At 39.0% G+C, this 15531-nt stretch overlaps 1 protein-coding gene and 1 long non-coding RNA gene across 3 annotated transcripts in view; one reads left to right on the top strand and one right to left on the bottom strand.

Moving 5' to 3' along the window:
• The first annotated feature begins 358 nt into the window (after positions 1-358).
• LOC113038538 (uncharacterized) lies at positions 359-3838 on the top strand. Its single transcript, XR_003274794.1, has 2 exons — positions 359-513; positions 3606-3838. It is a non-coding gene; the product is annotated as an uncharacterized LOC113038538 (long non-coding RNA).
• A 5976-nt stretch (positions 3839-9814) lies between these two features.
• LOC113038409 (deleted in autism protein 1 homolog) overlaps positions 9815-15531 on the bottom strand; it is a 41284-nt gene continuing 35567 nt past the window's right edge. For both annotated transcript variants that reach the window (XM_026195787.1, XM_026195797.1), the window contains one exon: positions 9815-11607. In XM_026195787.1, the coding sequence (XP_026051572.1) occupies positions 11302-11607 (306 nt within the window). In that variant the 3' untranslated portion in view covers positions 9815-11301. The remainder of the gene's footprint in view (positions 11608-15531) is intronic.

Consider the following 15531-nt stretch of genomic DNA (forward strand, 5'->3'; position numbering starts at 1 on the left):
TTCGTGAATGCACCGTCTCCAGCTGTAGTCAGGTTACGTCATGTTGATTGTTTCATGTGGGTGTGGTCGCTGATCACTGATCAGCGGCAGGTGCGGCTAGTTCCCACAGACTATTTAACACCCTGTCTTTCGTTTCCTGTTTGTCTGATCGTTGTTTGTAGATCCTGGTGTTTGATGTCGTGTTCGTGTTGTTCCTGCTTTGCCTTGTCGCCGTTCTGTTCGGATCCTGTAGTCACGCTTGGAATACACTCACCACTATTGGATTATCACCGCTGTCATCGTAGCCCTGCCGCACCACATCACGGTCCATGCCCTCACTGGACAGCAACTCCCCACTATCTCTCACAGCATTGAGGAGATCACACTCATCACCTCTGGCAACCACTCCGAAACTATCTCATTTCACATCCTTGACACTCCCCTGGCACCCATTGTCCTCGGGCACCCTTGGCTCCTTCTCCATAACCCCAAAGTAGACTGGTCCTCTAATTCCATCTTTTCTTGGTCTCGAAGGTGTCATGAGTCTTGTTTAGTGTCTGCTTGTCCGTCTGTGTCTGTGTCTGTGTTACAGGAGGAGGCGGTGGATTTATCTAACGTGCCCGCTGAGTACCTCCACCTGAAGGAAGTGTTCAGTAAGTCTCAAGCTGCTTCTCTTCCTCCGCATCGTCCTTACGACTGTGCCATAGAGTTATTGTCAGGTAAGTCTCCGCCTAAAGGCAAACTTTATTCACTTTCTGTGCCAGAGAGGGAGGCTATGGAGAAATATATTTCTGATTCTCTAGCTTCCAAATTCATCCGCCCTTCCTCTTCTCCTGCGGGGGCGGGGTTCTTTTTTGTGGGAAAGAAGGACGGATCACTGCGACCTTGTATTGATTACCGAGAGCTGAACAACATCACGGTAAAGAATACTTATCCTTTGCCGTTGATGTCTTCAGCCTTCGAGAGGTTGCAGGGAGCGTCTATTTTCACAAAACTGGACTTACGCAATGCGTATCATTTGGTTCGGATCAGGGAGGGGGATGAATGGAAGACCGCGTTTAACACCCCCAGAGGGCACTTTGAATATTTGGTCATGCCCTTCGGGCTCTCCAACTCCCCAGGGGTCTTCCAGGCACTCGTCAACGACGTGCTGCTAGATATGATTGATCAGTTCATTTATGTCTACCTGGACGACATATAGATTTTTTCTTCTTCTCTCCAGGAACATGTGCAGCACGTCCGACGAGTGCTTCAGAGGTTGCTAGAGAATGGGCTTTTTGTCAAGGCGGAGAAATGCGAGTTTCATGCACAGTCTATTCCATTTTTGGGGTTTATCGCGTCGACTGAGGGAATACGCATGGATCCCGAGAAGGTTAGGGCTGTGGTAGAATGGCCAAGTCCAGATTCCCGTAAGGCCCTACAGAGGTTTCTGGGGTTCGCTAACTTCTACCGGCGTTTCATTCGCAATTTCAGCCAACTAGCCACGCCTCTGACCGCCTTGACCTCCGCCAGGACTGCTTTCAGGTGGTCAAACACAGCGGAAGCTGCGTTTGCGAAACTGAAGAGCCGTTTCATTTCAGCTCCAATTCTCATTACCCCTGACGCCACACGGCAGTTCGTGGTGGAGGTCGATGCGTCAGAGGTGGGGGTAGGAGCGGTGTTATCCCAACGTTCTCCCTTAGACGACAAGGTCCACCCTTGCACGTATTTTCCTTATCGTCTATCTCCTGCAGAGAGTAATTACGATATTGGTAACAGAGAATTGTTGGCAGTCAAGATGGCATTGGAGGAATGGCGACACTGGTTAGAAGGATCGGGGGTTCCTTTTATAGTATGGACTGACCACAAGAACTTAGAGTACATTAGCACCGCCAAAAGGTTGAACTCCAGGCAGGCTCGATGGGCACTTTTTTTCGGACGTTTTGATTTTACTATTTCGTACCGCCCGGGTTCCAAAAATATCAAACCCGATTCCTTGTCTCGTATTTTTGACCATTCCGAACACCCGTCCACTCCCGAGTGTATTTTTCCTGAGACATTAGTGGTCTCCACTCTCACATGGGAGATCGAATCGAAGGTCAGAACGGCCTTAGAAGGGGTAACGCCTCCGCCCGGGTGCCCACCGAACCGCTTATTTGTGCCGGAGGGATTAAGGTCCAACGTTATCCAGTGGGGACATTGCTCTAATGTGGCTTGCCATCCAGGGGTTAACCGTACTAGATTTTTAGTCAAGCAACGATTCTGATGGCCACTTATGGCTCGCGACATTCACAATTTTGTTTTGGCTTGCTCGGTATGTGCCACTGGTAAGGCTTCCAATCGGTCCCCGGATGGGTTACTCCAACCGCTGCCGGTACCTTCAAGACCCTGGTCCCATATCGCACTAGATTTTATTACCGCCGTCCCGCCCTCCCAGGGCAACACGGTTGTTTTAACCGTGGTGGACCGGTTCTCGAAGGCCGCCCATTTTATTCCTTTGGCCAAGTTGCCCTCAGCCAAGGAGACAGCGTTGACCGTCATAGACCACGTCTTTCGTTTACATGGCCTCCCGATAGACGTGGTTTCTGACAGAGGACCCCAATTTGTGTCTAAATTTTGGCGAGAATTCTGTAAATTACTAGGAGCGACTGTAAGTCTGTCCTCAGGGTTTCACCCCCAGAGCAATGGCCAGACCGAGAGAGCCAACCAAGATTTGGAAAGGGTGTTGCGATGTTTGGTCTCCAAGAATCCTTCCTCCTGGAGCCAACAATTGTCTATGGTGGAGTACGCCCACAATACCTTACCAGTATCGGCTACGGGCCTATCTCCTTTTGAGTGTAGTGTAGGGTACCAGCCACCAATTTTTCCCAGTATGGAATCCGAGGTTGCGGTCCCCTCTGTTCACGCCTTCGTCCAGAGGTGCCACCGCACTTGGACCAGAGCCCGCGAGACTCTACTCCAAGTGGGGGCGCGCACCAAGGCCAAAGCCGATCGCCACCGGTCTAGGCCTCCCGTATACGTCGTGGGTCAAAAGGTGTGGCTTTCTACTAAGAACATTCCTCTCCGTTCCGTTTCTAATAAACTGGCTCCCAAATTTATCGGCCCGTTTACTGTCACCAAGATCATTAGTCCGGTGACAGTCCGCCTCAAACTCCCTCCGACGTACAGGAGAATTCACCCCGCCTTTCATGTATCCAAAATAAAGCCTGTATTTTATTCTCCCATTAATCCGCCTACCCCGGTCCCTCCCCCGCCGCGTCTCGTAGATGGGGAGACCACTTATTTGGTTAATCGTATTCTGGACTCTAGAAGGAGGGGACGCGGATTTCAGTACTTGGTGGACTGGGAGGGTTACGGACCGGAGGAGAGAAGTTGGGTACCTGCTAGGGACATCCTGGATCATTCCCTTATCGATGATTACAATCGACAGGTAAGAGATTCTGGGGACGCCAGGAGGCGTTCTTAGGAGGAGGGGTACTGTCACGGTTCGTGAATGCACCGTCTCCAGCTGTAGTCAGGTTACGTCATGTTGATTGTTTCATGTGGGTGTGGTCGCTGATCACTGATCAGCGGCAGGTGGGGCTAGTTCCCACAGACTATTTAACACCCTGTCTTTCGTTTCCTGTTTGTCTGATCGTTGTTTGTAGATCCTGGTGTTTGATGTCGTGTTCGTGTTGTTCCTGCCTTGCCTTGTCGCCGTTCTGTTCGGATCCTGTAGTCACGCTTGGAATACACTCACCACTATTGGATTATCACCGCTGTCATCGTCGTTCAACGCACCCCACGTCTCAACTCACCAGTCTGTGCTGCCACCGTGGTTCCTGCGTTACTCTCCGACCTTTCATCATCATCATACTTCTAATAAACTTACTCGTACTTGCATTTGTCTCCTGTCCTCCATTAGCGCCGTTACAGTCAGTCAATGCAATCGTATAAATAAATTACTAAACATGTCTTTCAGACCGCAACTAAGCAAGCCAGAAGCCAACCATGGCAAGGAACCCAAACTCCATTAGGTGACAGAAATGGAGAAAAAACCTCGGGGTAAACCGGACTGTGCTGGGGGACTAGTTCTCTTCTGGTCTCCGTAAACAAATACGGTGTATATTGATCGAGGTACATCACACCAGCATTAAGTGGGAGAGAAGAGTTGTATTGTGTCCAGCAGGTTGAAAAACATGAAGATAGATCAGCTCTTTAGCCAGTAATAGATGACTGGCTTATTACTAACCTTAAGCACGATGAACATCCTTTTTGATAAAACTGCATTTGGTCCCAGCTGGTATTGGCACGGCACATTCATATGCATCTGTGACAAAGGGCTCAGCTAGATGCCTAGGTCTTCACTTAGGGCTCGTGCAGTTGCCAAGGTCTTTGCTGAAGTAGCAGATAGTGTACATTATATTCTACATCATCTGAAGCCAGACGGCACACAAAGCTAACACTGAATTCTCATTTATGTCAACCACACCTAGAACAACACATCATTACGCACTGTACCTGAATGTTTGTGTCAGTGTCTCTGTTCACATGTACATGACAGAGCAGTTGGAACATTTTGCTTAATATCTTATTTTTCATTCCAAGAAAGAAAGAGTGCTATAAGAGTTTAAATTGACATTAGAAAGAGTAAATTACCTTTTTTTTTTTCAGTGAATTCTACCTTTAAAGAAAACTATGTCTTCTGAAGTTTGCTTTTAAGGACAAGAGCAATGAGAAAGAACTGAACAACACTGTGTCCTGCAGTTCTGTGTTATTTGTGCCAGTAATAGAGATGGATGGCAGAGGGGTCAGTGTTTGGTTCTACACACACACACACACACACACACACACAAATGCGTACACAAACACTCAGAGCTGATTGTGAGGCCAGCACAGCTCTAAATGTCCCCCAGGGATGGCGTTCTCTCTTTCTCTCTCTCTCTCTTTCTTTCTCTCTCTCTCTCTCTCTCTTCTTTTGCTTAGGTCAATAGTAATCACACCCTATGTGTGTTCTGTGGGTTGGTCATGTGGGCAGTGAGAGTAATGGGGGCACAGCTGTTCAGACGCCCCGCTGTGTTGGTTTTCCAAGCACACTCTGTTTCTCTAACCTCAGTGCCTGTGGCCATCTCATAGGACTGTACTGACAGAAACGACTCCAGCTCTGCTCCAAGACCAAGTGAGATGCCTACATATGCACCATTTTAAGATATAATAGGCATAATCCAGATGCAAAGTTAATGTCAAATTGTAGGCAACTTCATTACGCTGCCACTTAAGACTTTAAGACACTTAAGACAGTCCCATAATCAGTGTTGAGTACTCGAGACTCGGACTCCATCTTCCCGAGTCCACTCGAGTCCCAATCAAAATATTTCATGATTATTACTGTTTGTTAATATTTCTTTAAATTGATGTATGATTGACAAGTTCAATAATTGGTGATTTTCTTGTGACATGAGATGTTAGGATAACGTCAGTGCAGAGGCAGCAGGACTCAGGTCAGGATGTCTCATGAACTTAACACATTAACTTTTTAAAACGTCTGCTACATCTATTATTCAGTTTGAATATAAGAGCCACAAACAGTATGTGTGCAGTAAGTCTCTAAAAAAGAAACGATATGTGATATGTGGCATTTTATATCAAAATACTGTGTACATGCCATGTTAAATTTGATATAGTGTTTGAGTATGGTACCAATTTTATTATTTCCACCAAACATTTTACATACTCTTGAAGATTTCTTTAGGTCTTGTCTCTGACCCAATCACATCTGGACTCGAATGAGCTGGTCTCGACTACAACACTGCCCATAATGCATGTAAATACAAGATGATGGATAAAATGTTGATTACAAATATACGGATAACACATTAATAAAAAATGTAAAAAAGAAAGAAAAAAGGTTAAAAAGATAATTTTTTCCCCAAAATTGTACGTTAAAAGTATTTAGTTAATTAAAAAATATAACTTCAAGATGGTGAATGAAAAAACGTATTATAAATATAATTCTAGTTCATGCAATACTGGAATTTATCAGAAAAATTAGTTAAAATGTAAAGGGGAAAAAAATAATATTTTATCTCCATATTTGTGTAATATGTATACTTAACTCAGAGAATAAATAAACATCCAAGATGGTGGACAAAATGTGGTTATAAATATAACTATAAATTATTAATTACTGGCAAATATCTATAATTGTTTAAAATAATTAAAACGTGACTATTTCACCTCAAAACTGTGTGTATATTTAACACAGTGAAAAAAAAGGCACATTATTTAGGACTTAAATGGTTAATCTTTATTAATAGTTGTCAGCAGTGAATTATATTTTCAATCCGCATTTTATCCACCATCTTGGCTTTATACTTTTTACTAAACATACTTACAATTCATTCAATATTGAAAACAACTGATCAAATTAATTTAAAACAATTTAAAAACTAAATATTTCAACCTAATGCTAGATATATTTAATTCACTTAAAAATATAAAGCCAAGATGGTGGAGGATATGTTGATGATAAATATATTTTTACTAAGGGATTCTGGTGGCTGGACCCTTCTGACAAATATTTATAAAATGGCTAAAATCACTTTAAACAATTGCAATTTTACCCTTACATTTGTGTACCTAAATTATTGCACTATGTACAGTATATATTAATACAGTATAGCAAAATAAAGAGACTAAAAGATGTCCTCTCACATCACCAGTTTTGAAATCAAACTTTTATAGCTGAAGCCTGTGTACAGTGCCCAAATCAGTCATTTGTGAGTTTACATTTGTCTTACTGTAGGATGCAGTCTCTAGCTACAGTTTAGATGAAGTTTCTGTGTGTTCTGATTTGAGCTCTTAGTTGATGGTAGATATAGATTATGGTGTTGTCGGCACTGTCAGATCAGGTGCTTATCATTCAGATCTCTTTTTTATCTTTATTTGCACTCAGTTTCTCATCTCTGCACGAAGAATAAGCACACACACACACACACACACACTCACACACACACACACACAGTACCCCTCCAGAAGCTGCTCATTTGCTTCTTTCCTGCTGCCCCTATTTACAGTGAAATATAGCTGCAACATCTGTGCTTACAGCACAAATGACAGAAAACCACAACCATGTGGTTCTTCCGAGTACATGCTGACATTTATGATCTGATGTTTTTGTCTGTATAATCAGCAACAGAGTGGCCTCAATGTGCAAACGTTTCCCGTTGAGACTGAATAACATTATTCGCAGCTGTAAATTTGCCACTTGCAAATTGATTCATGAAGTTCACTCTGTAAACCTGACCAAACATCCAGATAATGAAACCGTTTATATAACCCCACACAGCTGGACGGTCCTCTGACCATAACGTGCAGATGTGTTCTAATTTAGGATCTGGTGTTTTCTGAAGCAACATCATTCAAATAAAACAGTACATTATTTGGTTTACATTATTTGCACACACACACACACACACACACACACACACACACACACACACACACACACACACACACACACATATATATATATATATATATATATATTAGGGGTGTAAAGATACGCGTATTCGTATTGAACCGTTCGGTACGACGCTTTCGGTTCGGTACGCGGTACGCATTATGTATACCGAACGGTTCGTTGGAGTAATTAATTATATTTGGAAAAAAAAAAAAAAAAAGAGAGAGATAGAAATATAATGATATGCGTTCAACAAGGTAGCCCAATAACCCAAACAACGTAACAGGCAACGCCCCTGACACTCCCGAAGAAGAAAAAAACACCATCTTATATGTTTATGTTAGGCTACTCAGCAGGCGCTCGCTCACTCAGTACGCGCTGAAGGCTCGTTGCAAAATAGCCAATGCGTTTAACAGACTAGAAATGAGAAGATCCCCCAATAACCAACAGGTCTGGTGCTCCTAAAAACGCGTGGAAAACGCTAAGCACGTCTTTCTCCTCCTTTCCAAAGCGCTCGGGCAGAAGCGCTCATGAGGCGTCTGTCTTTGCTAAGCAACAATGACGTGCTCTCTCCATGAGACGCGGAAATTTCAGCGAAGGATAAATGGATTTGCAGCTCTAAAAATCGCTTGCAGTAGCTCTGCTACTAAATTTATTTCAAAATTGCAATCCATATACAACTATGATCAGCTGTTCCTTCATCTTGGCTGAGCTCTCAACCTTGTTACGGGAAAGGATGAAGCTGATTGGTTGGTTCTTGTCACATGACCCGCGGTGCGCTTGCGGCATTCTGAAAAGTTGAGATGTTTTTACATTTTGCTGTATCTAAAACGTATCGAACCGAACCGAACCGAACCGTGACATCAGTGTATCGTATCGAACCGAACCGTGAATTTTGTGAACCGTTACACCCCTAATATATATATATATATATATATATATATATATATATATATATATATATATATATATATATATATATATATATATATATATATATATATATATATATATATATATATATAACATTATATATAATATACATAATGCACCTGCACTGCACCGGGTGTATGATAGGGCCCATTAACTGAGCAAATCATATAATTCATTTAATACTGAAAACTACTGTTAAAATGATCTGTTTCTACAAAAATATCAAGTTGCACAACATTTAATTAACAATAGGCATTTAAGTAATTTTAAACTAATTTTTAACAAAAGCTGTTTTAATATATTAAATATTAATCTGCACATATTTATCAACATTGATAATAAAACAATAATGATAATAATAATAGTAATATTAATGTTTCTTGATTACTGCTAAAAGTTTTGCATCACAGTAAAAAAAATAAAAATAAAAAATACATTTTTAAAATATAACATTCAATTAACATGGTAAAATTCACAATATCATTCTTACTGACCCCAAACTTTTTAATGGTAATCTACTGTATGTCTTAACAGTGTGTTTGTTTTGATATCTTGTATATTTTAATATGGATATTATTCATAACCCATAAAAACATGCTTTTTAAAAAACTTTCAGCATTTCATAGGATAAGTAGTATGCTTTTATGTGGTTATGCTTTTAAGTTCCTCCTTAAAATTACAAATGTTGCTTCTTAATAATAAAATAATTTCTGACACTGGTACTTTTTCCACTCCTGAAATCATTTAAGAAGCCTGAAACTGTTCGCTTGTTTGACGTTTGGCTCGATTTAGCCTAGAGTGTATGAAACGGGTGAATAATATGAATGGTTTCGGACTGTCTGGGATATTGGATGTCTTTTTTAACTTTCAATATTTCCATCTCCACTAGATTTGGAGAACTGTCAGAGCGGTGCTGACTCTTTATTCTCTAATTCTTGCCATGGGTTTTGCAGCCAGAGGAAGAAGAGTATATTTAGATGCCATTGGGGAAGGTGTTTAACTTTAGCCCAGAGTCACTCCATTCATCACAGGAACGAGCACAAAGGGGAGCGCAGACCTCGACTCCAGCTACAGGCCCTGATATTAAACACTTCTGTGGTCAACCAAACGCCAAACACTTTATACTCATTTACAGTATATTGGCTTACAAAAATAATGTTTCTCCTGATAACTATTGATTATCCTGAAGCAATTCAAGTTATATAGAAGCTGAAAGACTGAAAAAAATAATAATAAAGGGTTCATTCTCTGTTCAGTTTAATCTTCTCACACTGCTCTCTCTTCTGCTCAGGATATGTGTTAGCTTCATTCCAGATGCAACCATATGGAGGTCTTCAGAGATACACACACCTGAAGATATTTTATTAACTTAAGAATCAAAATGATGCAGCCTTAAATTGAATATTTGCCGTTATCAAACCTCATATTCAATTCAATACTGCGGATTAAATAAATAAAATGAATCAGAGAAGGTAATTGAAGTCAGACTTTAATATAATTATATTATTTTCCAGTCAAAAATACAACTTTTGAATGAAAGGCACAATACAACCAGACTTTTCCTCAGTCTCAAAACAAACGCATACAGAACAGCAGACTTTTTTTTAAAGAAAATACAAAAATAAATCATATTTCAAAATTTGGAATGCCTATAAAGAAATATGAAATGTGAGACATTTTTAAAAGTTATGATTCATTAGGCTCAATCAACTACCAGTATTGCTCATTACAAACATGGAAAATGGCACACATGTAACATTATTAAGGGGAAAAGAACATTAAAAATATGGAGTCAAAACTGATAAGAGGGCAAAACATTAAAGGGTCTAAGAGGAAAAACTATGATGTGACAGTGTAGTGCAACTTGTTTCTGTAAACACAATGCAAATGCAAATGAAGGAGACGATATGTCATGGTAACCAGCATATGGGAATTTTAACTGCATTGGTCCAAAAAGAAGGTAAAAAAACAACAACAACAACTCTAATGTTTATGAAGACAGGAACATGAAAAAATAAGAGCTTTATTATGGTTTCCCTTTTGAACACTCTTGGTCAAAGCAATGGTGATAATATTCTTTGGTATTTTTATTTTTGCATACTTAGTTGTTTCGAATCCATTTTGTTCTCCTTTTAGTATTTTCATTTCAGGTTTGTTTATTAAATCAATTCATTCAACTTCCATCACAGGCATAATTTGACCATTCACACTTTCAAATTCAGTTAAGACTTGACTTCCCGTAGCAAAGAAAAACCAGATGTCTAATCGAATATAGAGACTAAAATAAAGCACAAATGGATGAATCTCAATGCCTGTCAAGAACACATCCAAGTAATATTTCACCAAAAAACTGCATTTTCCTTACAGAAAATGTATACTGATTTAAATGTATATTTTAAAATATATATTTAATTATATTGCTTTGAATTTATGTTGATACAATCTTTTTAAAAACATTTTTTTGTAAAACATTACCTGGACATGATTTTGTTAAAACTCAACCAAATATAAACCAAACTCCCTGTATCACTTCAGTTATAACCCCTGCTCATAGTGCACCTACAGCACTCAATTTATTAATTCATTAAAAACCGTACTACAGGATCTTTATCGGAACCTATATTGGTAGCAAGGGATATTACAATCATCTATCACACACACACACACACACACCCCAGTGTGATCATAGCAGTTTGAGCCTCTAGTCTGCTGATTTTCACACGACCCTTTAATCCATGTTCATGTGCAAACTTCTTTAATTAGTCCCTGGAGAGGACTGGAGCCAATGCTGGCATGATTTATAGTGGGAATGAAATAGCGACTACCTTGAAGGTGAATGAATGTGTTCCAGAATCTGGTAGCACATTTGTAAAATTACTTCAGAGGTCTTTTTTTGGGAGGAGTGGGGGCACAGAATGTTCCCTGTTCTGGACACTACCTGTTAGTATTGCTCAGCTGTGTGAGTTCTGTCAGGTACTCCCGCAGTTCTTTAGCTGCCTGGAAGCGACCGTACTGTTTCTGAGGCCTGGTGCACTGGTCCAGCAGAGCCGTGAGGCGGCCGTCTTTGACCAAGTTGGCAGGGGGGTCATGGAGGAGACCGCCCGTGGTGCCACGCCAGGTGGCGAATCTGGAGAGCAGGTTCTGACAGATAGCATAGTAGTTGTGGTCCACGGTGACTCGAGAGCAGAGGATGTCCTTGGAGAAGGAGAGGCAGGCCTCTTTGTCGCATTCCTCGTAGCGGCTCTCGTACCACACGTCATAGTTCTCTGGTTTATCTGACATAAAAAACAAATAAATAAAAAAACGGTCAAATGTTGCATAATATCTGCCAAAATAATACATGACGATAACCCTCAAAATCAAAAACAGCATGAAACAGCATTTGCAGCCCATGCTTCTGGGAGAAATAGGATATTCAATAATTGAATACTGAAGACTGAAGTTTGGGTCCTCTGATTTCAATGTGTTGTGTTGTTAAATGTTTCTGGTTTAAATTAATTAGACAATTAATTTTTGATAACGAACATTTGATTTAAGAATTAAAATGGAATCCAGAAAAAATTAAACAGGAAAAACAAACAAAACCAAAACTCATTTGGCCCTATGAAGCGGAGCTAGAGCAGAATGAGATCAGTATTTATGACACTGCTGGTGTCATGAAGAGTTAGGACCCCTGCACAGCACCATTCGGATTGGACCCCAGGGGCCAGCTGCTCATACCAGCTAATCAAAAGCTGTTCTTGCAATATTTGCTGTAGTTAATAAAAACAGCCTAACACCTGTTCTCATTTTGTAGCTGTGGTAGCTTGATGTAACATGTAGGCCAGTTTACTTTGAGCTTCAGTAGAATCCACTGAAGGGTAAGTGACTATTAATAATGTTACAAAAGATTTCAAATAAATGAAGCTTTTGAGCTTTCCATTTATCAAAGAATGCAAAACTAATAATAATAAGAATAAATTATATTTGAGCAATAAATCAGCATATTGTAATGATGAATCATGTGACACTGAAGACTGAGGGCTGCTGAAAATCGATGATCCTCAACTGTCTTTCTGTTTTGTGATGGTTGTGCATGAGTCCCTTGTTTGTTCTGAACAGTTAAACTGAGCAGCGTTCTTCAGAAAAATCTTTAAGGCCCTGCAGATTCTTCAGTTTTCCAGCATATTTGCATATTTGAACCCTTTCCAGCAGTGACTGTATGATTTTGAGATACATCTTATCACACTGAGGACATTTGAGGAAACAAGATGCATTAAGAGCTGGGGGTGAAAACTTTTGAACACGATGAAGATGGCCAAATTTGTCTTATTTTGTTGAAATATAATTTTTTTCCATTTAGTTCTGCCCTTCGTAAGCAACAGAAGATACTTGTATGTTTCCCCTTACACAAATTAAGTACAATTTACCTTGATCTTCAAATTCCAAAAGTTTTTAATGCATCTTGTTTCCTTCTGGAGCATCAGTGAATGTTTGAATCTTTTAAAATAGTTGTGTTTGAGTCCCTCAAATGTTTCAGTCTGAAAAGATGCATCTCAAAATCATAAAGTCACTGCTGGAAAGGGTTCGAATATGCAAAGATGCTGGAAAACTGAAGAATCTGCAGGACCTTAAAGATTTTTCTGAAGAACGCTGCTCAGTTTAACTGTTCAGAACAAACAAGGGACTCATGCACAACCATCACAAAACAGAAAGACAGTCAATGATCATCAGGTAACAGCACACAGTACTAAGAACTGAGGGGGTTATTTTAATAATTTCAGCAATTTGTTTGTCTTGTGGACTAAATGTTAACATCTTTTATGTACAATATCTTACTCAGGACAGTACTAAATAAAATATAACATGCATTTACTATGCTCTCTCTTATTTTTTGAAAATTACTCGCATTTTCACAGATTCTGCAAAGGGTGCCCAAACTTTTGAGCCCCACTGTAAATGTAGCTGTGGTGAGTATGTTTTTTTAGGAAAAAAAAAAAGTAAATTTTACCAGTAGTGTACGACTGATTTAGGATTCTAATCCTGATTAGGCAGAGATTAGAGTACTTTTCAGTCATTGCTTTGGGGTTCTAGAAACTCAACAGGTTGACTTAAAATGTCATTACACCAAACATAATTTTTTAATCTAATCTTATAGCATGTTTGCAGTAGATTTCATTACAATGTTAACTGGCATTCAATTACTCTTAATTATTAAATAAAACAATGAAGAAGTTTGCATTACCTAATACATTAACCTAAAACAGTGCCTAAATATTTGTCTGTAGGTAAAAAAAAAAAAAAAAAAAAAAAAAATTAAAGAAACATGTTTTAAGGGGAAAAAATGGGTCAATTTCATGTTAATATTCAACACAAGTTTACTATGGTTTGCAGAAGCAATGATTGAACTTCTCCTGTTTCACAACATGCAGTTTCAGTCAGCTGACTTGTATTCAATCCGGCCTATTCCTTATTCCACTGGCTTTTCCTTTTAAAAACAGCTTGCTGTTAGATTCTGTGTATCAGACAACAACTACAACAACAACAAAGCTCTTTATTATTACACATCACTCCATTTATTGTTGTTTCAATCTTCTTCAAAAAGAACAACCTACACTAAAATGGAACAACACTCTGCAGAATAAAGACCTTGAATTGATTCAGCTCTTCACTGTGAGTAGACAAATACGAAATTCTTCTGAAAGCATGTGCAGTTCTTCTCTAGCCATACATTTTAATGCTGAACAAATCAATAAATCTGAGGATCTTCTAGGAGGAGGTGGTGGGGTGGAGAAATAGACTGGGCTGTGACATCTATTCATCAGCAAAACTAGATTGAGTAATAAAGCACCTTAAAGAGTTGGGGATCTGCTGTCTTGGTCATTTGACACAGCTCAATATCACGCCAATAACTAATTAGAGAAAATGAAGTCACTGCACTGCCAATCACACTCATGGAAGCCAATTATGAGATCCATGGGAGGTAAAGTGCCAAAGCCAATCAGAGCACACGCTGGCTTCGGCACTTTTCTCTTTTGCTTTGTGTGTTGAGAATCACATCCAGAGGCTTATGGAGGAACAGCACGAAATATTGTTCCAGAACTCATGGAAATCTTACATTAAAGAGACAGTTTGTCATTTATTCACCCTCATGTAATTTCAAACCAGTATGACTTCTATGGAACACAAAGGAACCCCACTGACTTTCATTGTATGGACAAAAACAGATGAGACAATCTTTAAAATATCTTCTTTTGTGTTCAGCAGAAGAAATAAATTCATACAGGTTTGGAACAAAATCAGAGTGAGTGAATATTATTATTATTATTATTATTATTATTATTATATATTTTTTTGTCTATTCACCCACCGGATATTATTAAACTGTAAAAACTAAACATGTACTACTTTACAATTAAAAATGAACAAATATATTAACCTCTGTTAAATGTTAGTTAATAAAAATGTTAATAGTTAATTTTGTCGGAAACAACTTTTGATCGTAAACAATATTAATAAATTCTAAAATTAAAATTAAGATTATTAAATTCTGAAGAAGTATTTTTCTTAGTAAGGGTCGACCGATATATTGCCAAGGCCGTTTTGTTACGTTTTTCTACTTGGCTTATGTGTTCGAGGTGGGACTTTTATTTGGACTGTGCACCAGACTTTTTTTTGGAAGGTGTTGAGAAAGGCAACGTCTGAGCGCACTAGTAATGGGAAGTTTAGATCATTTTACCAATTCAGTCCTTGGAGTCTCATTCAGCAAAATGTAAAAATCTTTTTTGAGTCATTTCGTTCATTTTAGCAAATTGTAATTAAAATGTTAAGTGTTACTTCCCTAACATATCTAGTACTTACGCAAACTATTGATTATTAGTTCAAACTATTGAGAATTGATTAGTTCACCCTTTGAGTTTTCCAAGTCATTCTTTTGTTGCGTGTTGTGACAGCATTGGATAGAGAAATTAATTTCCTTACAAACAGGTATGTAGTTATTATTATAATTATTATTATTATTATCATCATCATTATTATAATTATAATTTACTCTTATATTATATTGTTAACATTATAAAACTTTCTCATTTGCCATCAGCATTAAGCAAATACGCATTTAAAAACATCTTTGAATGGCTAATGAACATTTATTTTCACAAACCTTGCAAACTTGTCGAATCCAGCTGTGAGATCTTGTCAAGTGTGCATTTTTATCCAGC

Source organism: Carassius auratus, chromosome 2, assembly GCF_003368295.1.
Source record: "Carassius auratus strain Wakin chromosome 2, ASM336829v1, whole genome shotgun sequence".
NCBI classification, from domain to species: Eukaryota; Metazoa; Chordata; class Actinopteri; order Cypriniformes; family Cyprinidae; genus Carassius; species Carassius auratus.